We start from the raw sequence: 22,968 nt of genomic DNA, 5'->3' as shown, positions 1-22,968 counted from the left end.
GTAATCTTCATAGAACAGGGACATTCAATTGGATGAATGTAGTAAACAGAGTCAACATCATCATTGGAAACCCGAATTTGAGGTTGATTAGTGTGCGGAGGCATGATCAATGGATCGAAAATGATGAACAATCGAAGAAGGAAGAAGATGTGCAGAAAAGATGCAAGAGTTTGCAGAGAATGAAAATTGGAACATTTTTGTGACTGATAGCATATTATCAATCATAAAGTTCATACTGAAATTGAATTGAAAACAAAAAATGATTGAAATGTTTCTCTTGCATATTCATTCATCAAGCATCACATAACAGGAGAATGGATGAGTACTTTAACTATCATTCTTACACACTCATTAGATGGTGGCTTGTATGCCAAGTTAACTAACTAACAACCTTGAAAGTTAAATGTAACTAACATTCTAACTATCTCCTATATTTTCTCTAACTATAGATGAATCCAATTAAGTGTACTTTTGATATCTCTGCAGGGAAATTTATAGGGTTTTTGCGTGCATAACAAGGGTATTGAGGTGGAAAAAATAAGGCTAAGGCATTTTGTGTCACCACCATTATGAAAATGCATCGGCCTTTTATTTATCTTTTGTATCTTGTAATTGATTATTATTTTAAGGATTAGGGATTTCTATCTCTTTTAATTAACTATATTTGGTTCATGTGCTGTTTGAAAGTAATTATTAGGTATGATCTTCTAGAGAGTGAAACATTGTGTCTGTTTCGTCTGTTGCAGGATCCTACCCTAAATACTACACATGAGAACATTCAATCTCATTATTCATATAATCTATGATAACAATTTAAACTAAATAATTGAACAAGATTCACATGTGAATAAATTCTAAGACAATTTTTTTTAAATATTTGAAAGGTCTGAATTTCGAAAGTTCCTGAGAACATGGACGTAAATAATTCGTCAAGTAATTGAGTCTGGACCTAAACTTCTGACAGTTTTCTTCACTCTTTCTATTTATATATCTAACAGTCACTTTTTTGGTGTTTGTTACGAAGCACGCGCCAAATGATCTCTTGCAACAACAATGTATTGAAACCCAAGTTGGCATCTGAGCTGATATGAATGAAGCATATGCATCTGTTATCAATGATCAATCAAAGCCCCTCTTCTTAAATCATATCTTCAATTACAGTCGCCATATCATTGCTTGCTGTATATCATTGCTTGAGAAGTTGCTTGTTCAAGATATTTATAAGTCTTGTGATATTTTGATACACCCATAAGCCAGAAATCAAAGTTGTCAACTGTAACTATATTTATGTATTTCTGTCTTGGCTTCTCAACATTTTCACTTTGCCTTTCACTCTTTATCTTCTTCACTGGAATGGAAACCTGTTGTACATCACACATATAAGAATCTTAACAAAATATTGGAATAGGAAAACTCAGAGCTATGAATAGGTTTGTTCATGACATACCTTATAGTGGATCCTACACATTTGCCCTTTCTGATTAAACACTTTTATAGATCTGTCACTGCAAAAGGCAACCTTTTCAGTGGAGATAAAGAGGAGACCAGCTAGAGGGCCAGATGTGGTCGACAGATAACAATGGCAAACTTTCAGTAGCGTCTCCCCCTCGATCACACTAAAATACTTCATGAACACTTTCTCTACTCCACCCACTTGAAGAATACGAGCCCCTAAGCTTAACTTTCTCTTGATAGTTTCAGATATGTGTTGGCATTAGCTGTCAACAAGATTTTAGGAACTATAATAGGAATATAGTTATTATTTGTTAATTATCATGATATGGTCATAATTAAAAATAAGGTTTTTTTATGTATATATATGAACCTATTCTCCTGTAACAATATACAATTACAGAAATAAAAATGATAGCAATATACCAGTTTAACATGGTATCAGCCGCCAGGTCTTAATCCAGACCTACGATAACCCCTTTCATCCGTCTTCCATGGCCGACTCAGATTCAAACTCCGATGAGGCTACCTCGTCGGCTATTCTTGCTGAGCTGACGATGAAAATGACGGAAGCTCTAAACCGTGCTTCAGCCCCGTCACAAAATAGTTCTGACCATGCGGTGGCACCGATTGGCATCAAGTTAGATGGCAACAACTATCCCCTTTGGTCCCAGGTGGTCGAGATGCATATCTCGGGCAAAGACAAACTGGGATATATCAATGGAGATCTGCCGCAACCTCCGCAAACAGACCCTACCTTTCGACGTTGGCGGACTGACAACGCGATTGTTAAGGGATGGATAATCAACTCGATGGACCCTTCTCTAATCAGCAACTTTATTCGATTCTCCACTGCCAAGCTGGTGTGGGATGCTATTGCAACCACATACTTTGACGGTAGCGATACCTCCCAGGTGTATGAGCTTCGGCGACGGGTGACACGTCTTAAACAAGCCGGTGGTTCTCTTGAAAAATATTACAACGATCTCCAAGGACTTTGGCGTGAGATAGATTTTCGTCGACCAAACCCGATGACTTGTCAAGTTGATATCCAACACTACAATACACTTGTCCAAGAAGAACGAGTGTATGTGTTTTTGGATGGACTTGATGACCGCTTGGATAATATCAGAAGCGATGTGTTACAAATGAAACCATTTCCAACAGTGGAGCAAGCATATGCACAAGTTAGAAGGGAAGCTCTTCGACAGGCAGTGATGACAGACAACTCAAATGAATTATCGGGAGCAGTTCTCGCATCTAAGGGTCTCAAGTTACAGAGCAGCAAGATATTCTCTCAACCCAAGCATAAAGAAGCATCGGATGGCACTAAATGTTCTCATTGTGGAGGTAACAAACATACTCGTGATACCTGTTTTAAGCTTAATGGCTATCCAGATTGGTGGACAGACTTTCAGGCTCGAAAGCGTCGCGATACAACTGATAGCAACCCGGGAAAAGCAGCAGTAGCTACTGCTGAGCCACATCTTTCCCTCATTCCAAAATCAAGCTCTCACTCCACTGAAGGTAATGCCCTAATTTGCTGTAATCATGATGATGACTCTAATGCTTGGATACTTGATTCCGGAGCTACGGATCATATGACATTTGACGATGCTGATTTTTTTGAACGTTCAACCCCTCTGCGCTCAAGTATTGCCAACGCAAATGGTGGTCTATCGTCGGTAACAGGGGCTGGAACTGTTGTGTTATCACCAGCCCTTTTGCTTTCAAATACACTACTTGTTCCCTCTCTATCTCATAAGTTGCTGTCAGTAAGTCAAGTTACAAAAGACTTGAATTGTGTTGTGCTAATTTATCCATCTTTCTGTTTCCTTCAGGATATTCTCACGAAGGAGATCATTGGGCGTGGTACTAAGAGGGGGGGACTTTACTATATGGAGGATTTTAGTGTAGGTCGAGCGCATCACATGCATTATCCAAGAAACAACAAAATGGAGCAAGTTTTACTCTGGCATCGTCGATTAGGCCATCCTTCATTTGGCTACCTGAAGCATGTGTTCCCAAATTTATTTTCAGATACATCCTTGTTGAACTTCAAATGTGAAGCTTGTATTTTAGCTAAGAGTCATCGAGTCACGTTTCCAATAAGTATGAATAAAAGTAATGCTCCTTTTGCATTAATCCATTCTGATGTATGGGGTCCATCCCCAAAATCTTCTATCTCTGGTTATCGGTGGTTTGTGATATTTGTTGACGATTGCACTCGAATGACTTGGATTTATTTGTTGAAACAAAAAAATGAAGTGCTGCACATATTTCGACAATTCCATAAAATGATTCAAACTCAATATTCAAAGAAGATTAGGATCCTTCGCTCTGATAATGGCGGGGAGTTTGTTAATCACCAATTCCATGAGTATTTCAAAAACCACGGACTTATTCATGAAACCACGTGTCCGCAAACTCCACAACAAAATGGTATTGCAGAACGAAAAAAATCGCCACATCCTTGAAACTGCTCGTGCTCTTTTACATGGAGCTCATGTGCCTCACCACCATTGGACTGATGCTGTTACTACAGCAGTATATCTCATTAATCGTATGCCATCGAAGGTTCTTGAATTTAAAACTCCGCTGCAGACCTTGTCTACATTTGTACCGCTGCCTACAATACATATGCTGCCACCTCGAGTCTTTGGATGTGTTGCGTTTGTTCACCTACATAAAAACCAGCGTACAAAGCTTGACCCTTGTGCCATTCGCTGTCTGTTTTTGGGATATGGTGTACACCAGAAAGGGTATCGTTGCTATGACCCTATTAATCGACGCATTTATGTAACTATGGATGTTACATTCTTGGAATTCGACGAGTTCTACTCCACGGCATCATCCAATTCTTCTCTTCAGGGGGAGACATCAGAAGAAGAGTCGAATTGGTCAACATTTGACTGGTTCAAGGATAGTGATATACCGTCAACTAAAGGTTTTGATGATTCTTGTCAAACTCAAATAGATCCTCCTGAAGTTGAAATAGGCCCTCCTGAAGTTGAAGTATCTGAATCCCCCCCCCCCCTCTGGTACCCAGCGATCCATCTCCTGAGAATATCATTGAGGTAAGCTCTCCTATATCTCCTAGTAATAATAATGCTGATATTTCTGTTAGCTATGAATTACCTCACAGGCATAATCGGGGAAAACCACCGAAGCGATACTCTCCTGAAGAAGAGGATCATAAATCAAGGTATCCAATTGCTAATTATGTCTCTATGAAGGACTTATCTGAACCCCTTAAGAAGTTTGCAAATGAGCTATTTTCACACAGTATACCTAGCAAGGTTGAAGAGGCCATTGAAGACCCTAGATGGGTTCAAGCTATGAATGAAGAAATGAAGGCATTAAACAAGAATGCAACATGGACTCTTGTTCCTTTGCCAAAAGGAAAGAAACCAGTAGGGTGTAAGTGGGTTTTCTCGATTAAGTACAAAGTTGATGGGTCTATTGAAAGGTACAAAGCAAGACTAGTAGCTAAAGGCTTTACACAAACATATGGCGTAGACTATCAAGAAACTTTTTCACCTGTTGCCAAGTTGAGCACTGTCATAGTTCTTTTATCTCTTGCAGTAAATCTGGATTGGCCATTGCATCAGTTAGACGTAAAAAATGCATTTCTCCATGGGCACTTGGAAGAAGAAATATATATGGATATCCCTCCGGGATACATGACAAATTATGAGACTAAGGTGGTGTGTAAATTGCAACGCAGTTTGTACGGCCTGAAGCAATCTCCTAGAGCGTGGTTTGGGAGATTGAACCTGGCAATGAAAAAATACGGCTTTCAACAAAGCAACGCAGATCATACTTTGTTCTTGAAACATCGTCAAGGTAAGGTCACAGCTTTGATTGTGTATGTAGATGATATGATTATTACAGGAGATGACTATGAGGAAATAGCAAAACTTCAAAAACAACTGGCAACCGAATTTGAGATGAAAAATCTAGGTGGACTCAAATATTTTCTAGGTATTGAAGTTGCTAGGTCGAAGAAAGGCATCTTTTTATCTCAACGAAAATATATCTTGGATCTTCTATCCGAGGTTGGGCTACTAGATTGTAAACCTGTAGATACGCCAATTGTCCAGAATCACCAGCTTGGAGAATATCCAGACCAAATGTCTACAGACAAAGGAAGGTACCAGAGATTAGTTGGCAAACTTATTTACTTATCTCATACACGACCTGATATAGCGTATGCGGTAAGTGTAGTAAGTCAATTTATGCACAACCCGAGCAAAGATCACATGGAAGCGGTAATTCGAATCATGCGGTACTTGAAGTCCTCACCTGGAAAAGGCTTGATGTTCACAAAGAATAATCACGTACAAATTCAAGGATATACAGATGCTGACTGGGCAGGAGATATCACCAACAGGAAATCCACCTCAGGCTATTTTACCTTCGTTGGAGGAAATTTGGTTACATGGAAAAGTAAGAAACAAAAGGTTGTAGCATTATCAAGTGCTGAAGCAGAGTTTCGAGGGATGGCTAAAGGTCTTTGTGAGCTTCTCTGGCTTCGAAGACTGTTAAGTGAAATTGGCTTTGCTCCGAATAATGCGATGAACCTTTTTTGTGACAACAAGTCTACAATTGAAATTGCTCAGAATCCGGTTCAACATGATCGGACAAAACACGTGGAAGTAGATCGACATTTTATTAAACAAAATTTGGAGACCAAGATAATTCAATTTCCGTTTGTTAAATCTGAAGATCAATTAGCAGATATACTCACAAAAGCTGTATGTAGCAGAGACTTCTACAATGCACTTGACAAGTTGGGCATTCGAGATCTCTATGCACCAACTTGAGGGGGAGTGTTGGCATTAGCTGTCAACAAGATTTTAGGAACTATAATAGGAATATAGTTATTATTTGTTAATTATCATGATATGGTCATAATTAAAAATAAGGTTTTTTTTATGTATATATATGAACCTATTCTCCTGTAACAATATACAATTACAGAAATAAAAAATGATAGCAATATACCAGTTTAACAATATGTTTGTCCCAAGTCTCGCTGTAATTTCAGAATTACTATCGGCCTAATCTAGTTTGTCGACTCTTCTCGTGTAACAAATTTTTGATAGTGTCAGCCAATACTTTGGAGATACTGAAAAAGGTTTTCATTACATTTGATAGGCAATAAAATCATGAAAATAAGTGTTTTACATTTCCTATGACACTCACATAGATAATAACTTCGTTATTTTCGCTAATCCAACAACACACTTGTTTGCTTCACAATACATCTTTCCCATCTCTATTTAGAGAATTAGTAATACTTCTTACTTGTTAACAAGTCACAAAGATGATATATTTAGTTTATTGAAATAATTATGGTAGATAAAAATGATCATGTGGAACCACGTGCGTATAAAATTAAACAAAATATATATATAAAAAATAAAGAATTGAATTTATTAAGATAAATTATGCTAAAAAAAATTATTTATTAATTAAAAAACTATTTAGTAGATAAAAGAAAAACAAAAATATGTAAATGGATAAGTATTGCTGTTAAATTAAAAATTAAAAATATTTGATTGACTCTCATAATAAGCTGTTGTTTTTAAAAAAAATTATAAAATAATTAAAAATAAAACATTCACTATACATAATATTAAATACGTGTAGTTTGTTGAGATAAATGTGAAAGCAACTCATTACTTGATCAATAAGTTGTTTAAATTTAAAAATAAGTATAAGTTGTTTTAAAGAATTAGGTTACTTAATCAATAAGGAATCTTTGATGGTATAAAAAAAAAGTTTAACCTGAAACTGAGTCCCCTAACCTTCTCCTTTAGGTAGCAAAGGTGATGGCCAAAAGAAGGAAACAACCTCAACAAACCCTAACCCTAACATCACTGCATCTCAGCGGTACTCTTCCGTTCGATTTGGTGGTTGAAATACTGTATAGACTCCCTGTCAAACACCTCCTTCAACTCCGCTGCGTCTGTAAATCATGGAATTCTATTATCTCTCGAGATTCCGACTTTGCCAAGAAGCACTTCCGCTTGTCAACCTCCCGCCACGACCGCCACCACCTCATCCTATCTTCACCTAAGTTCCTTCTTTCACATTCCTTAATTTCCTCTATATTCACCTCCACATTCACTACTGCTACTTCTACTGTCAAACAGTTCGGTTACGGTAAAAGAAGTATTCTTAACAAAATAGCAGATCGGAATAGCGCTTCCACCTGTGACGGCATCTTATGTTTTAAGATACATGATACTTTGGCTCTGGTGTGTAACCCTTTCATTAGAAAATTCAAAAGATTGCCTCTTCTGAAATTTCCACACCAGTTCCATACCTCATATACCTTAGTGTATGATCGTTTCACTAATAATTATAAGATTATTGCTGTTAATACGAGTAGAATGAAATACGAAGTCAGCGTTCATACATTGGGTACTCATTGTTGGAGAAGGATTTTGGACTTCCCAGGTCCTGACCTCATTCCTAATTCTGGATCAGGAACTTTTTTGAATGACTCCGTTAGTTGGTTGACACGTGATACTATTGATCGGGCGTATTTAATTGTTTCTCTTGATTTGGAGAAAGAGTCCTATCAAAAGCTTTCACTGCCTGTAGTTGATGTGGAATTCCTAATTTCTATTATGAGTACCTTAGGGACATTGAGGGGTTGTTTGTCTCTCCTCTCTCCCAGGGACACGTTTTATGATGTTTTGATTATGAAGGAATACGGTGATGAAAATTCTTGGATTAAATTGTTCAGTGTTCCTCAAACGAATCCATGGGGTGATTGTCACTATACCAAGGTATTATATATTTCAGAAGATGACCAAGTGTTGATGGAGTTTCGCAAGGGTTGGACTGAGACGGAATATAGTTTGGTGGTTTATGATTCCATAAATAATACTTTCAAGATTCCGAAATTTCAAAACAACATCCATGGTCATATGGTGGCAAAAGAAATCTATGTTGAGAGCTTGATTTGTCCTTTCTAGATGTTGTGCTATGTGATGTGATTTAGAGTGCTCATCTTGTTATTTGTTTTATGCTTATTTTGATTACTAGTGGTGACTTATTTGGTTACTCTTAGTTTATGTTATTTTTATTTGTTTGTTAGTTAGAGCGGTCGGTTTTGTCATTGCACATTACATTTTATAAATTTGTCTTACTATTTAATCTACTATTCTCAATTTTGTTTTGTGTATCATTAGTTGGTTTCTTTATTTCGCTGCAATGTTTGAATCACATTTTGCTTTCTATGCAATTCTTGGCCTTAAAGAAGCTTCACTCAATATCAAAACTTCTGTTCTGGTAGAAGTCTCAGTCTACTATGTGATATATATGTGACTAATAACTTCTGTTTTACCTTACCAGAACATTTCTCATTTGGATCGTTTGCATCTTTTTTATATCTAATCATGTTCAAAAGGGTGGACACTAGGTTAAATAGTTGAAAAGATTCAAAGTTATAAATATCAGTAATAGTAAAATAAAAAACAAACTACAAACTAAAATGAGTGAAACATAAACTATAGCTGGAATATATTTTCCATCTCATAATATAAAGGAAAAGATCACAGCTGATATAATCTGGAAAAGATTCACCCACAACATAAGCGATGTTTATTTAACATACATCAACATCATAGATGTTTAGTTAACATACATTATAATATTAAGATGTTACAACTCCTTGAAAATGGTTTGGTAGATAAGAATAGCGCTTGCTTATCTTAACATGTGCAGTTGAATCATTCAGAGCTAGCTGCCACTCTTACCTTTTTGTGATGTCACCCGGCCTTCTTTAACACATTTCCATCTGGCTGTTATTGTTTGCACACAACACACGGCTGCATGAGCATGATCCTTGCATTTCTAGTTTCTACATTAAAAAATAACATGTGCAGCGATTGTATTTTATCATTCAGATTTTTCCAAGTTTGACTGTATTTGGAAAAAGGACAAGTGAAAAAAGAACATCAACAAGTTCAAAAGTATATATCATAAAGTGAGTTTGCTGACAGGGCAATGTTGGAAATGGAATGAAAAGTGAAAACTGAGTTCTAGCCCCGGGCCGGCTACTGACATATTGTGCTAAGAGCCGACCTGTGTAGCACTGACATTTCATATCGAATGCTATATTACACATATTGTTGTTTGCTAAAAGTATATGAATATATTCAATCACTTTTATTTGTTTAATTTCTTTTTTAGGGAAAATGCAAGTTGACAATTCATTGCCATATCATCTTAAGCGATGGCGTGCATGTTGCCAAAAATTTTCTTACATGTACAAGATATTCCGTAACTAATGTCATTGCGTATTTTGACAGAAATTACCTCCATATTTAATATAGACTGAGTTTTAAACTTCAGGGAACAACTATGTCTGTTAGATCATAGAACCAAAAGTTTAAGAAGCAACTAGCTTTTTATATTTATAATGTAATGTGAAATATTTTTACATATTTGGAACCTCTGCAACTTCAAAAAAATAATTGATGAAGCAGTAGGGATAAACAATTTGACAATTTCTACTTTTCTCTCTGAGATCGATAGATAGCCTGTTGCAGATATCTTAAAGCTTTCCGGTAATTAAAAAAACCCATAAACCAGAAGTCAAAACCATCCACGGTAACTATTTCTATATACTTTTCCGAAGGTTTCTTCACATTTTGACTTTGGTTGACATGTTCTATCTTTTCATGTGGAATAGAGACCTGAAATAGTATATACACATTAAGGCTAAGGCTGAAAACAGATAAAAGGAATTGCGAGCATTAACATAGAAATTACAAAAAAAAGTAAGAAAATTCACCTTATAATGAATTCTAATAAATTCTCCTTTTGGAGAAGTGATCTTGATGGATTTTTCACTGCAAAAAGCAACTTTGTGAGTGGATATGAAGATGAGGCCTGCTATAGGACCTGATGTCGTCGATAAGTAGCACTGTGATGCTTTCAGTAACTTCTCTCCATCTTTAACACTAAAAAGTTGCATAAACACTTTCTCTACTCCACCAACTTGAAGAATTCTTGCTCCCAACCTCAATTTCCCTTTTACAGTTTCTGTCATCTTAGTAAGAACTGAATTTAATTTACCTGACAGAAATAAAAATGACCATGATCAATAAAGTTAAATTTGAAAGAATTGTTTGATGAAATACATATTTGGTAATGATGATGTGTCCTACCTTTCTTTGATTTTGTGATAGACTTGCAATATTTGCCAGATGAATCAGGCAAGTATCTCTTTGAGGACTTCCCAGCTGGATAAGTTGAGCTGATAGAGATTCCATTAAGTATCTCATGAAGAAATGAAGTACTCATTTTAGTGTTCTTGGCTTTGAGGATTTTGTTTCTAGCTTGTAAAAAATATTGAAGAGGTCTAGGAATTTGGTTGATGAATGATTGTATTGTAAATGAGTATATATATGGTTAAAAGGAAACAAGGTGAGTGTTGAGCTTTTGGAGGATGAGTCAGCTAGGGATCATCATGAAGACTAAAAGAAAAAAAGCAATTCAAAAAGATTGCATGTCTAGTTGTCTACAGGAAAAAAATAATAATAGTTTTATTTGATTGGAGTATTAGACAATACCATGTGGCTATGATAAAACATAGTTTTGATAAAACAAATGGTAATAAAAGGGAGTGATTAAAGCTTTCTGAGCTGGAATTAAGCCTTTCTGATGCTATACATTCATGTACAAGGGAAAAAGAATTTGAATATTTAGGTGAAAAGAAAATAGCCAAATCACTGCTACATCATCCCAATGCCCCCTCATTGATAATTAAACATTTACTTAATAATTTGATTGAGCCTAATAACATTTTCAGCAATTGGGCAGTAATGCTTATAAAAGAATTGCACATGCATCATCAAAGCTAGTTATTTGGGATAGCTTCCATTGTTAACTTTGTGAGGTCATCCTTCTTTAACTTCTCTTTTGATAAGGTCACATGCATTTCCATTTGGCTATCAGTGTTTACAAACAACACACTGCTCAACTTAGTATTCACTTTTCACTGCAATGAAAATTTCACATGAGATTTCAAGATTTAATTGAAGTACAAAATCAACTTATAGCTAAACACAAGTTAAGGCAGAAATAGAATAGAGTAGACAGCACACATGAGACTGATATCTTTAGATTTGATTAGACATCATAACACTTTAATGTTACTTAATTTGAAGAAAATGGGAGGACCACAAACATTGTATTTTAAGATATGGCACCTATGTTTTCAGAAAAGTGTATCAGAAAATTTCCACGTGCATCTACACTGAGACTATTGTATTTTCCAAATGAAACATCTTTTTAGAGACCATGCATTTCATAAAGTGAGCTTGGTGACAGGGTATGTTGGAAATGGATAGGAAATTGAAATCTGGCCTTAGTACCATGTTTTTCAAAAGGCAACTAAACACACCATCATGTCAAGATTTTGTTCGAGTCATCCCACAAAAGGGCTAAGATTCACTTCCTAATATAAATAATACATTCCTTAGAATACAAGGGATTGATCAAGCCAAGTTAACAAAACACATACCTTATTAATCAATCAATATGCAGACCTTAAATCAAAACACCTCATCTAAGAGCCTAAAAAGCCTTTAAAGTTTTATTTAGAAAAAAACTAACTTATATCTTTCTTTTCAATAGAAAATAAAGCAATCATAAGACGGTATCTTAGGATAATATGGTATTCCACCGGTGATAAATGTTGCTTAGCCCATCTATAGAAATAACAAGGAGAAAATCATGAGCATGAGCAATGGGAGTGTTTGGGAGATATGATAGAACCTCTGATTCTAGCGGCGATAATGACTCTTTTTCTTCATGTTTTTTCCCAAGAAATACTGAGAAGTCAATGACGACCAGCACTTTCAAGCATATGGGCGTCGAGAACTTAGAGATCCAATACATTTGTATTTGAAAGGGTGTTCTTTCTTGCCTTATTCATATTGTTCTTGCAGCAGCCTCTATATGTTTTATACTTGCAGTCTCTATATTGATCATTCAGAAGCAGAAAAAATATTGCGGAGTTCAGGCTTTCCGCTTTTCCCCAAGATTGACTAGTGAACACATGCACATGGTTCATTTAAATCTTCTCAAATGCAGACATTGTTGTCAACATAGTGTTGGTAAAATTATGGATGCAAGAGATCGATGGATGGTAGCAAACAAGATGGAAGGACCGTAGATAGAAAGATTAAGCAAAACTATTAGAAGTTAAATTTCAAGCACAATTACTTAACATGTTAATTACGTGCATGTTTTCAGGAACTTTCGAAATGTATCTAGACCATGATAATTCTTTAATAAATATTGGTCTATAGTTATTCAAATGTGAATCCAATTGGATACTTTCGCGTGTTGGAGTGTTAGGATAGGATCCTTCAACAGAGGAAACATAAACACCTTTTCAACTTTCAGAAGAACATACCAAACTAATTGCTTTCAAACAACACAGGATCCAAATAGGACAGAATGGATCCTGTTCCACTAAAGCAGCAGCTACTCTATTTCTCTTAAATTTAAATCCACATTTTTCTCTCTTCATTATGTTCCATTCTCTCGAATTAGTCTCTAAACTTAGTTAATTTAACAATTCTGACACCATGTTTCTACCTTTCAATGACTTTTCTATCATGAAGTTAGTGGCATAATGGTACAAAAGAGAAACAAAAAAGGGATGCTCAAGTTAATCAAAAGAAAGTGTGGTTGATTGCAGTTATTGGCTTATTGCAGTGTGGATTTTGATTAACAAGAGTTTTAAATACAATGTTGAAAAACAGTTAATGTTCAGATTTTTCATTACCTCACAAGTAAAATGAGTTTTGGGGTTATGAAATTATTAGTTTTTATAACAATACTTAAAGAAACAAGGAGGGAATTGTCCGATGGAGTTCCTAATGCGGCAGAACATGTGATTTTTAAATCACAATGCAATTGCGGTCTGATGCGGCTGCAGAGGCTACCGTATCAGCAACATTGCGGCCACAATTGCAGTTGCGGATTGCAATTTAGAACCATAGATGAATCCAATTAAATCTATATTTGGGATCTCTGCTGGGAAATTTATAGGGTTTCTGCGTGTATAACAAGGGTATTGAGGTGGAAAGAATAAGGCTAAGGCATTTTGTGTCACCACCATTATGAAAATGCATCAGTCTTTTATTTATCTTTTGTATCTTATAATTGATTTCTATCTCTTTTAGTTAACTATATTTGGATCATGTTCTGATTGAAAGTAATCATTAGGTATGATCTTCTTGCACTACGCCAAAATTAAGATACTAAAGCGCAGCTACTAAAGCGCTTTTACATAAAAGCGCTCTCGTAGGTTTCGCATAAAAAAATTAATAAACAAAGGGAAAATGATGAAAAAAGCGCTCTGGTAGGGGGGAGGGGTATGAGAGCGCTTCTGAAAAGCGCTCTGGTAGGGGGGGTGTATGAGAGCGCTTTTAAAAAGCGCTTTGGTAAGGGGGGGGGGTATGACAGCGCTTTTCAAAAGCGCTTTGGTAAGGGGGGGGGGGTATGAGAGCGCTTTTCAAAGCGCTGCTGTAGGGGGTTTAATGAGAGCGCTTTTTAGTCAAAAGCGCTGGTATAGACCAGGCTTTGAGAGCGCTTTTCAGAAGTGCTTTAGTAGCCTTTATTACTAAAAATTAAAAACCAAAACACGCGTTACTGTTTCTCATTTCTCTCTTTCGTTTTCTGCAGAACCCTTCCGTCCACCACTGTTCTTCATCCACAAACCCTCATTGCACGCGAAACCCTTCCGTCCACCACCATCGGCAACCACCGTCGGCGTCCCTCCGTCGGCTTCTCCTCCGTCACTCGTTTTATCCACCGCCGGTGAGTTTTAGGTTTAATTTTCAGTGAAAATTTTATTTGGTATCAAAGATTGAACTTCTGCCTGCAACTTGTTTGATGAAATGCCTGAAAGAAATGATTTGAGTTGATAATTGATGAAATGCCACAATCCTTAGTAGGAATTTTTAAATTCTAAGTTGATTTACTTCCGCTTTTCATGATTCAAAAATCCATGGTTTTTTGGCTGTAGTGTTGATAAAATTCTGAAGTTACTGAATACAAAATAGACTTGCCACTGTTTATCACAAAATTTTGGCATTTCATCAAACAATAGTAACATAGTACGGCTAAACTTGCACCATGAGTATCACAAAATTTTGGCATTTCATCAAACAATAGTATCACAAGTGTAGCTTATTAATGTATTAGAATGAGACTTTTATATTAGAATTGAGTTAACCAAATCTTTGTGCCATCTTCATATCTGGGAAAGCGTATTAAATTATTATGCGTTTCAGGCCAAAGAAGTAGCAGAACTCAGACAAAAAATTGCATTGAAAGAATCTGTTCTTGAAGGTACTGCCTTTTTGCAAAGTCATCGATTTGTTCTCTGAAATATTGGGGCCCTTTTCTTTGAAAAAGTATCTTTTGTTTTCTTTTCCTATTTTCTCTTTTTAATATAAGACTGCCACATTGTTTTCATTCTGTTTCTGTTTTCCAAGATTTGTACAGGAAATTTTGAAAACAAAAAAGAAGTTTATCAAGTGTTTCTTGTACAAATCGTTGGAAATTAGCATCCGTTTTATAATTAAAAATGAAAACGTGAAATAAAAACAAATCACTTTTTCCTCTAAGTAAACAGATCCTGATGTTTCATTTCAACCATTAATTGTGTCATTTTGTGGGGCTCGTACCAAGGTTTATATATTTGTTTCATTTTAACTTGAAAAATATTTTCAAATCTTCAGTATGTATTAGTCTGCGAGCTCTTAATAGAAAATGGCAAAAGATTAGAATAGGCCTATAAAGATAATTTAGGTTAGTAACTGTTAGAAAGCTATGCTAAGTTTGAACTCTTCATTTTCTATTTCTTTGATTCAATGAATAGTTAGTTACAAGAATCTACTTCCTTCACTTTTATGATATTTGTATTTAACTGCATCGTGTGTGTGTGTGTTTAATTTCACAGTTACGTACTTTGAAGTCTCTGGTTTCTACTTGTACAACGCTGATTCAAACCTACCCATCTCCCACATCAAGTCTATAACTCAGGTTACTATCCCTTTCTTCTTGCTTATAGTTTGTTATATTCTGCTTATAGTTTATTGTTTATGGTTCTATTTAATATCAATTTAGTGTCTCTCAACCAGTTTTTTGGTTTGTGGACTTATATTACCTTGAAATAAGGTAATGTCTTCTTTAAGAAATCGGGTATTCTGATTAGGTATTCTAATTAGGTATTCTATTATGATGATAGCTATTTATTATCTTGATAGAATTCCTTATAGAAACGAAGAAGCATTTGTTTAGCTTAATTAAGTCATGGATAAGACATGGATGAGATCAAACCGATTGTCGAAAGAGTACGAGAAAGGGGTATGGGAATTCGTTGAGTTTGCGGTTAAGCACTCCGAAGACCCGCTTCGAATGCCGTGTCCTTGCTTGGGTTGCTGTTATGGGGATAAGGTTGACGGGAAACAGTTGGGATCCCATTTACTACGGTTTGGAATTGATAGAAGTTATACATGTTGGACAATGCATGGTGAGAAAAGTAACGGGAATGCTGGGTCGAGTTGTAATAGGAAGTATGCTTCAAACGACGATTGCACAGACACATACGATTGCGATCGAGTCGAGGAGATTGCAGAAGCGCTTGAAGAAGATCTTGCGGATTGTCCCAAAATGTTTGAGAGGTTGGTAAGCGATGCAGAGAAACCGTTGTATGATGGTTGTTCAAAATTCACAAGATTGTCTGCGGTGTTAAAGTTGTACAACTTAAAGGCGGACAATGGATGGTCGGATAAAAGTTTCACATAGTTATTAGCCCTTATGAAAGATATGCTACCAGAGGATAATGTTCTTCCCAATCGAACGTATGAAGCCAAAAAGATGTTGTCCTCTACTGGCATGAGCTATGATAAGATACATGCATGTCCAAACGATTGCGTTTTGTTTCGAAACGAGTATGCAGCGTTGAATGAGTGTCCTAAATGTGGTGCCCCTCGATATAAGAAAAAGTTGTCTCCTGCTAAAGTCTTATGGTATTTTCCTATAATTCCGAGATTTAGACGCATGTATCGTAGTGAGACCGATTCAAGACACTTGACTTGGCATGCAGATGAAAGAATTATTGATGGAAAGTTGCGACATCCGGCAGACTCACCACAATGGATGAAAGTTGATACTGATTATCCTGAATTTGCAAAAGAAGCAAGAAACCTTCGGTTGTCATTGTCTACTGATGGAATGAACCCGCATGGTATTCAAAGTATCTCGCATAGCACATGGCCTGTGATTCTTATGATCTATAACCTACCTCCGTGGCTATGTATGAAGCGTAAGTACATGATGTTATCAATGCTAATTTCTGGGCCTAAACAACCAGGGAATGACATAGACGTATACTTGGCACCGTTAATCGAAGATTTAAAGTTTTTGTGGGACAACGGTGTGGAGGTTTACGATGGGTATAGGAAGGAAAGTTTCAACTTGAGGGCGATGTTGTTTGGAACAATTAATGATTTTCCAGCATACGGAAATCTATCCGGGTACAGCAATAAAGGTCAAAAGGCGTGTCCCGTTTGTGAAGATGAAACCGATACGACACGATTGGATCTTTGTCAGAAGAATGTCTTTCTCGGTCATCGTAGATTCTTAAATTCTAATCATCACTACCGTGGGTGGAGAAAAGCATTCAACGGAAAGGCCGAACATGGTACAGCCCCGCCTTTTTTGTCAGGTGATCAAATTTTTGAAAAGGTGAAAGATGTGAGCACTCAGTTTGGCAAGCCTTTTGCACATTCACTTGTCAAGGGTGGGTGGAAGAAGAAGTCCATTTTTTTTGAACTTCCATATTGGAAGTCGTTGTACGTAAGACATTTCCTGGATGTTATGCATATTGAAAAAAATGTATTTGACAGCGTTATAGGTACGTTACTCAATATACCAGGAAAGTCTAAGGATGGCGTTAACATAAGGAATGACATGGCAAACATGGGGATGAGAACTGAATTGAGACCCGTGACGAAAGGAAGACGAACATATCTGCCACCTGCTGTTTACACTCTATCTAGAAAGGAGAAGAAAACATTGTGTAAGTTCCTCAGTGAAGTTAAAGTTCCAGAAGGCTACTCTTCAGATATTAGAAGAATTGTGTCCATGAAAGACCTCAAGTTAAAGAGTTTGAAGACGCATGATTGTCATGTTATAATGGAACATTTTTTACCAATAGGTATACGTTCTATTCTGCCAGAAAAAGTAAGAAGCGCAATAACTAAGCTGTGTTTCTTCTTCAGGTCAATTTGCAGTAAGGTGGTCGATCCCGCGATCTTACCAACATTGCAAAAAGAGATAGTTGTTACTTTATGTGATCTTGAAATGTATTTTCCTCCCTCGTTTTTTGACATAATGGTTCATCTAGTCGTTCATCTTGTGAAAGAGACACAATTGTGCGGACCAGCTTATATGAGATGGATGTACCCTGCTGAACGTTATATGAAAATATTAAAAGGGTACGTGAAAAACAGAAGTCGACCGGAGGGTTGTATTGCCGAACGATACGTTGTTGAAGAAGCGGTTGAGTTTTGTACTGAATATCTGTCAAATGTTCAATCAATTGGACTCCCCAAATCTCATATTGTCGAAAAAAAAGAAGGAAAAAGGCTAATTGGAAATAAAGTTGTGACAGTATCAATGGTCGAACGGGATCAAGCGCACTTGTATGTTCTGCACAATGAGATTGAGGTTGAGCCGTATGTTGAAATGCACAAGGTTGTTCTCCGAGATTTAAATCCAAATAGAAATGAGAACTGGATAGTACGAGAGCACAATCGAAGTTTCATACCGTGGTTTAGGGATCATATTTATTCAAAGTATCGTTCAGATCCTGCTTCAGTAACAGAAAGGTTGAGATGTTTAGCCTATGGTCCAACTGTAATTGTGCTTTCTTATAGCGCATACGCTATTAATGGATACACATTTTATACCAAAGAACAGGATGATAAAAGTATCATGCTGTCGATCCCGAAGTTCAGAGAGTTTTTACTGAATGTGTAAGTATAATACTGTGTCTTTAATTAAATCAAATGTTTTTTAATATATAAATGATTTTTTAATGTAAATGAATTACAGGAGACCTTGTCGCAATCGGCATCCACCGGTGAGGGGAGCGTACTTAGTAGAGCACTAGATGCTCCTGAGTATCCCGGTCGGGTGAGGGGTAAGGGTCATGGTGTGACTCCAACCTCTTTTTACAAGAGTCCTAGGAGAAGAAATCCTTCAAATGAAGAAGTGTTGCAAAAGTTGGCGGAATTGCAAGCACAAGTCTCTGAATTGCAAAGAGATAAAGAGGCGTATATGAGAGAAAAGTGCAACACTCCATCGGTGAAAGAAACTAGTGATAAGGCTAGTATCAACTATCAAAGGAAATTTCCCGAGATAATTATAATTTTTTTTCCTTTTAAATTGTTCTATTTTATTAATGATAATGACTTTATATTTACTATTGGTTTAGGGCATTTCATCTTGCCAACTATACTTATCGGAACCGAGTTATCGACTAGTTGGCAAGGGAAAAGTGCACAACACTTTGGGAGATTTACTTCACCATAGACCGCTCCCGGATGGACACCTGAAAGTATCGGTGGATGTTGTAGTAGATCATGATGCGATGCTACCGGTACCTGACATGGTCTCAGAGACGACATTGCTGCGAGATGCAATAGGATCATTTGTTGCATGGCCCTCGGAGCTCATTACCATTAGTGATGAGGTATATTGAAAACGATTATGAATCATTTAGTTTTCGAATGTCAATTCTAAACCGTTTATTAATTATTTTTTACATTTTAATTTTAGACTGCTCCTATAAAACCCACAGTTAAGGGTAAAGGGATTTTACAGGAGGAGGAGTCCGTTGCATCACTAAAAGAGGTACATTTAAAGTGTTAATAATTAATCTGAATCTAAATCTGCATGATTTTATATTTTACCTAACTTATATGATTTTTAGGCATCCGCTCGAGAGTCACAACAAGTGACGCAGCAAGTTCGTACCGTACCACCCACTGGTCCTCCGAAGCCAGCGGGAAAAAAAGGCGGTGCTTTTGTGCCTCGGTACCGGTCGACGCTCGCAACAATGGTTGATATGTCCGATTTGAAGGATGGTGCTTTACGTGAAATCGTTATGGATGAGAGTGTCTTCGGTATTGAATTCAAGTCACTTATTACACTTGATGACTTGGAGGAGATTTTTAAGCATGATCAACTAGGCGTCAATAACATGCACTCATACATCCGGTAATATTCCCTCATCCGATATATTATTTAATTAGTCCCACAATATAATTTATTTACACATTTAAATGAAAATAATCTAATGTTTATTATGTTTTTATTTAAGGTTGTTGTATGACAGAGTGTTGCGCGGGACTCCGTTGTCTAACAGATTCCGTTTCGTGTCTTCCGCCCACTGCAGCGGAATGGCAATTGCTTCGGAACGGGAATCATTTAGACAGCGATTAGTCGATAGATTCATGTCCACCGGCAATACAGAATGTCTGCATCTTTGGGCGTATAATACCCGACCAGTAGGGTTAGTTTCTCATTCTTTGTTCATCTAATCTCTGTTTCTTTTGTGTATAGCAAAATTTTCATATAACCTATTGTTTTTATTTATAGAGCACACTGGTTGCTGCTTGCTATCAACCCTATAAGGGAAGTCGTGTATTATCTGAATTCGGTAAATGGTGAATGGACCAATTATCCGGCCATGAAGGACATCGTTGATTTGTAAGTGGGATCGTTCTAAATATATATTCGTGTATATTTATATATATATTTACTTATTTGTGGGATTGATCTAAACATATGCTTTTATATATTTGTTAATTAGATCAATACAAGTGTTCCAAAGTCAACGGGACGCACAGGTATCCCGAACTAAATCTAGCAACATTACTTGGATCCAAGTGCAGGTACATTATTTTTCACAATGTTGCTTATAATATATTTATGCTACTTGATAAAACAATGCACAACTATAGAATCTTATTTGTTTTTCTATGTAGTGTCCGCAACAGAAAAACAGTTACGATTGCGGATACTTTGTATTGAGGTTTATGAAAGAAATCCTTCAGGCAAATCAATTAGAGATTCCGCTCACGGTATGAATTTATAACTTAAGATAATTTCATATAATTTATTACATTTAACTAAATGTATCATTCATATTTTGTTTTTGTTTTGTAGTACCTTGACGAATTCCGTGCCGCTGGATACCCGAAACTTAAGTTGGAAGAAATAAAAGAGGATTTGTGTCATTTTTATATTAAGCGCTTTTTCATGTAGGATTTGTGTCGAATTGAAGTACTATAATATTATTGATGTTGTAATGATGTATATATATAATTTTGGATATTATAATGGTATTATATTAGTATATATATATATTGTCTTACTGATGGCTGAAATAATATCGTCGAAAATAAATTACAGGTCGAAAATATTACAGGCTGAAAACATATTACAGGTCGAAAATATTACAGGTCGACTGGGAGGATTAAATTACAGGCTGCACATTAAAATACCTCATTTAGCTACTAAAGCGCTTTCTAAAAAGCGCTCTTAAAGGCCCACATACTAAAGCACTTCTTTTTAAAAGCGCTGCCAAAGATTAATAAAAAAGCAAAAAAAAAAAAAAGCAACATACTAAAGCGCTTTTGTAAAAGCGCTCTTATAGGGGGGGCTATCAGAGCGCTTTTTCTGGAAAAAGCGCTCTTAAAGCCCACCCTATAAGAGCGCTTTTACAAAAGCGCTTTAGTATGTTGCGTTTTTTTTTTATTTTTTACTCACAGGGGGGGCTATCACAGCGCTTTTCTGGAAAAAGCGCACTTAAAGGGGGGCCTACCAGAGCTCTTTTTACTGAAAAGCGCTCTTAAAGGGGGGCCTACAAGAGCGCTTTTTCCAGAAAAGCGCTCTTATAGGGGGGCCTACCAGAGCGCTTTTAAAAGCGCTTTCGTAGCCTATGCCAGCGCTGGCTTTGGCAGCGCTTTAAAGCGCTGTTAAAGGCCAAAAAAAGCGCTTTTAAAAGCCCTTCCTCGTTGTAGTGTTGAGAGTGAAAAATTGTATCTGTTTTGTCTGTTGCAGGATCCTACACTAAATAAATACTACTACAACACATGAGTATTCAATCTCATTATTGATATAATCTTTGATAACTATTTAAAATAAATAATTGAACAAGATTCACATGTGAATAAATTTTAAGACAATTTTTTTTAAATATTTGAAAGGTCTGAATTTCGAAAGTTCCTGAGAACTTGCACGTAAATAATTCGTCAAGTAATTGACTCTGGAGCTTAAACTTCTAACAGTTTTCTTCATTCTTTCTATTTACATATCTAACTGCCACTTTTTGGTGTTTGTTACAAAGCACGTGCCAAATTCTCTTGCATCAACAATGTATTGAAACCCAAATTTGCATCTGAGCTGATATGCATGAACCATGTGCATCTGTTATCAATTAGTAATTTCTTGTGGAATGGTAATATCAACAAGAGATGCATTCATTGGGTGAAGTGGGAGAATGTTTGTAAGTCCAAAGATAGAGGAGGGTTAGGAATAAGAGATGTTGGTGAAATGAACAAAGCTCTTCTATTAAAATGGAAGTGGAGAATTTTGAAGGAGGACAAAGCAATTTGGAGTAAATTTCTCCTTTTGAGATATCTCAACCCAAAACTCAAAGTGTTAGCCTCTTGTGAGGATGTTCTAAATCGTGAGGATTCTACTTGGTGGAAGGATGTTATTCTTAATGATTTCAAGGAGGAGAGCTCCGACGAGGGATTCTCCGATTGGGTCAATTGCAAGTTCAAGAAAGGCAACAATATTCTTTTTTGGCATAGTTGTTGGTTGGGAGATCAAACTCTTAGTACCTCTTTCCCGTACTTGTTCGATATTTCAACCAATAAGCTTTGTGCGGTTAGTGAGGCGATCTCTTGGAACAACGGAATTTTCTCGTGGAACATTGATGCCATTATTGGGAATGACCGAATGCTACCTCCGGGTTCTTATGGGGGTGATTCGGTCGGGGCCTCTCAATTGAGGGATTTAAGGGATTTATTAAGCGGAATTGAGCCGGACAACTCCGATTTCGACGATTTCCATTGGAATCTTACCTCCACCGGTTGTTTCTCGGTATCTAGTGTTTCTACGGCGGTGTCTAATGCTAAGGATTTGGCTTGGCCAACTTCTACAATCAAATTGTTGGATGTTATTTGGAAAGCAAACATTCCGAAAAAGATAAAGATCTTCTCTTGGAGATTCTTTATCGATAGACTTCCTCTAAAAGATCTTTTGGCTCATCGAGGTTTGTCTAATCTTCCTTCTCTAGATTGCTTGTTTTGCTCAAATCATCCGGAAACTTTGGAACACCTCTTCTTCCAATGTCTTGTTACGAAAGCGGTGTGGGAAAGAATTTACCTT

The 22,968-nt window shown here is 36.6% G+C and overlaps 4 protein-coding genes across 4 annotated transcripts; 2 read left to right on the top strand and 2 right to left on the bottom strand.

The window, feature by feature from the left end:
- Nucleotides 1–1,136: 1,136 nt before the first annotated feature.
- Nucleotides 1,137–1,705, bottom strand: LOC131628083 (GEM-like protein 4; the record flags this gene model as incomplete). The annotated part of the gene is made up of 2 exons (XM_058898940.1): nt 1,137–1,361; nt 1,448–1,705. Coding segments are annotated over 2 exons (450 nt in total), but the record flags the coding sequence as incomplete, so codon positions are not given.
- A 347-nt stretch (nt 1,706–2,052) lies between these two features.
- Nucleotides 2,053–3,556, top strand: LOC131628050 (uncharacterized). Its single transcript, XM_058898911.1, has 2 exons — nt 2,053–2,979; nt 3,294–3,556. The coding sequence occupies exons 1-2, from the start codon at nt 2,136–2,138 to the stop codon at nt 3,329–3,331; spliced, it is 882 nt and encodes a 293-aa protein (XP_058754894.1). The 5' UTR covers nt 2,053–2,135; the 3' UTR covers nt 3,332–3,556.
- A 3,716-nt stretch (nt 3,557–7,272) lies between these two features.
- LOC131628049 (F-box/kelch-repeat protein At3g23880-like) lies at nt 7,273–8,585 on the top strand. Its single transcript, XM_058898910.1, has one exon. It carries the CDS (start codon nt 7,290–7,292, stop codon nt 8,442–8,444), a length of 1,155 nt encoding a protein of 384 aa, XP_058754893.1. The 5' UTR covers nt 7,273–7,289; the 3' UTR covers nt 8,445–8,585.
- Nucleotides 8,586–9,861: 1,276 nt separating this feature from the next.
- LOC131628048 (GEM-like protein 4) lies at nt 9,862–10,840 on the bottom strand. Its single transcript, XM_058898909.1, has 3 exons — nt 10,644–10,840; nt 10,268–10,551; nt 9,862–10,169 (listed from the first exon to the last, which is right to left on the bottom strand). The coding sequence occupies exons 1-3, from the start codon at nt 10,777–10,779 to the stop codon at nt 9,984–9,986; spliced, it is 606 nt and encodes a 201-aa protein (XP_058754892.1). The 5' UTR covers nt 10,780–10,840; the 3' UTR covers nt 9,862–9,983.
- Nucleotides 10,841–22,968: the final 12,128 nt, after the last annotated feature.

This window comes from Vicia villosa, unplaced genomic scaffold (genome assembly GCF_029867415.1).
Source record: "Vicia villosa cultivar HV-30 ecotype Madison, WI unplaced genomic scaffold, Vvil1.0 ctg.000422F_1_1, whole genome shotgun sequence".
Taxonomy (NCBI): Eukaryota; Viridiplantae; Streptophyta; class Magnoliopsida; order Fabales; family Fabaceae; genus Vicia; species Vicia villosa.
Note: the sequence above shows the minus strand (reverse complement) of the source record. Positions and strands in the feature narration are given on the sequence as shown.

Coding starts and splice junctions, on each gene's coding strand:
- LOC131628050 (XM_058898911.1), top strand. CDS start 2,136: ATGCATATCTCGGGCAAAGACAAACTGGGATATATCAATGGAGATCTG. Junction 2,980..3,293: donor AAGCTCTCACTCCACTGAAG/GTAATGCCCTAA, acceptor TGTTTCCTTCAG/GATATTCTCACGAAGGAGAT.
- LOC131628049 (XM_058898910.1), top strand. CDS start 7,290: ATGGCCAAAAGAAGGAAACAACCTCAACAAACCCTAACCCTAACATCA.
- LOC131628048 (XM_058898909.1), bottom strand. CDS start 10,779: ATGAGTACTTCATTTCTTCATGAGATACTTAATGGAATCTCTATCAGC. Junction 10,552..10,643: donor TATCACAAAATCAAAGAAAG/GTAGGACACATC, acceptor TATTTCTGTCAG/GTAAATTAAATTCAGTTCTT. Junction 10,170..10,267: donor TTATTAGAATTCATTATAAG/GTGAATTTTCTT, acceptor ATACTATTTCAG/GTCTCTATTCCACATGAAAA.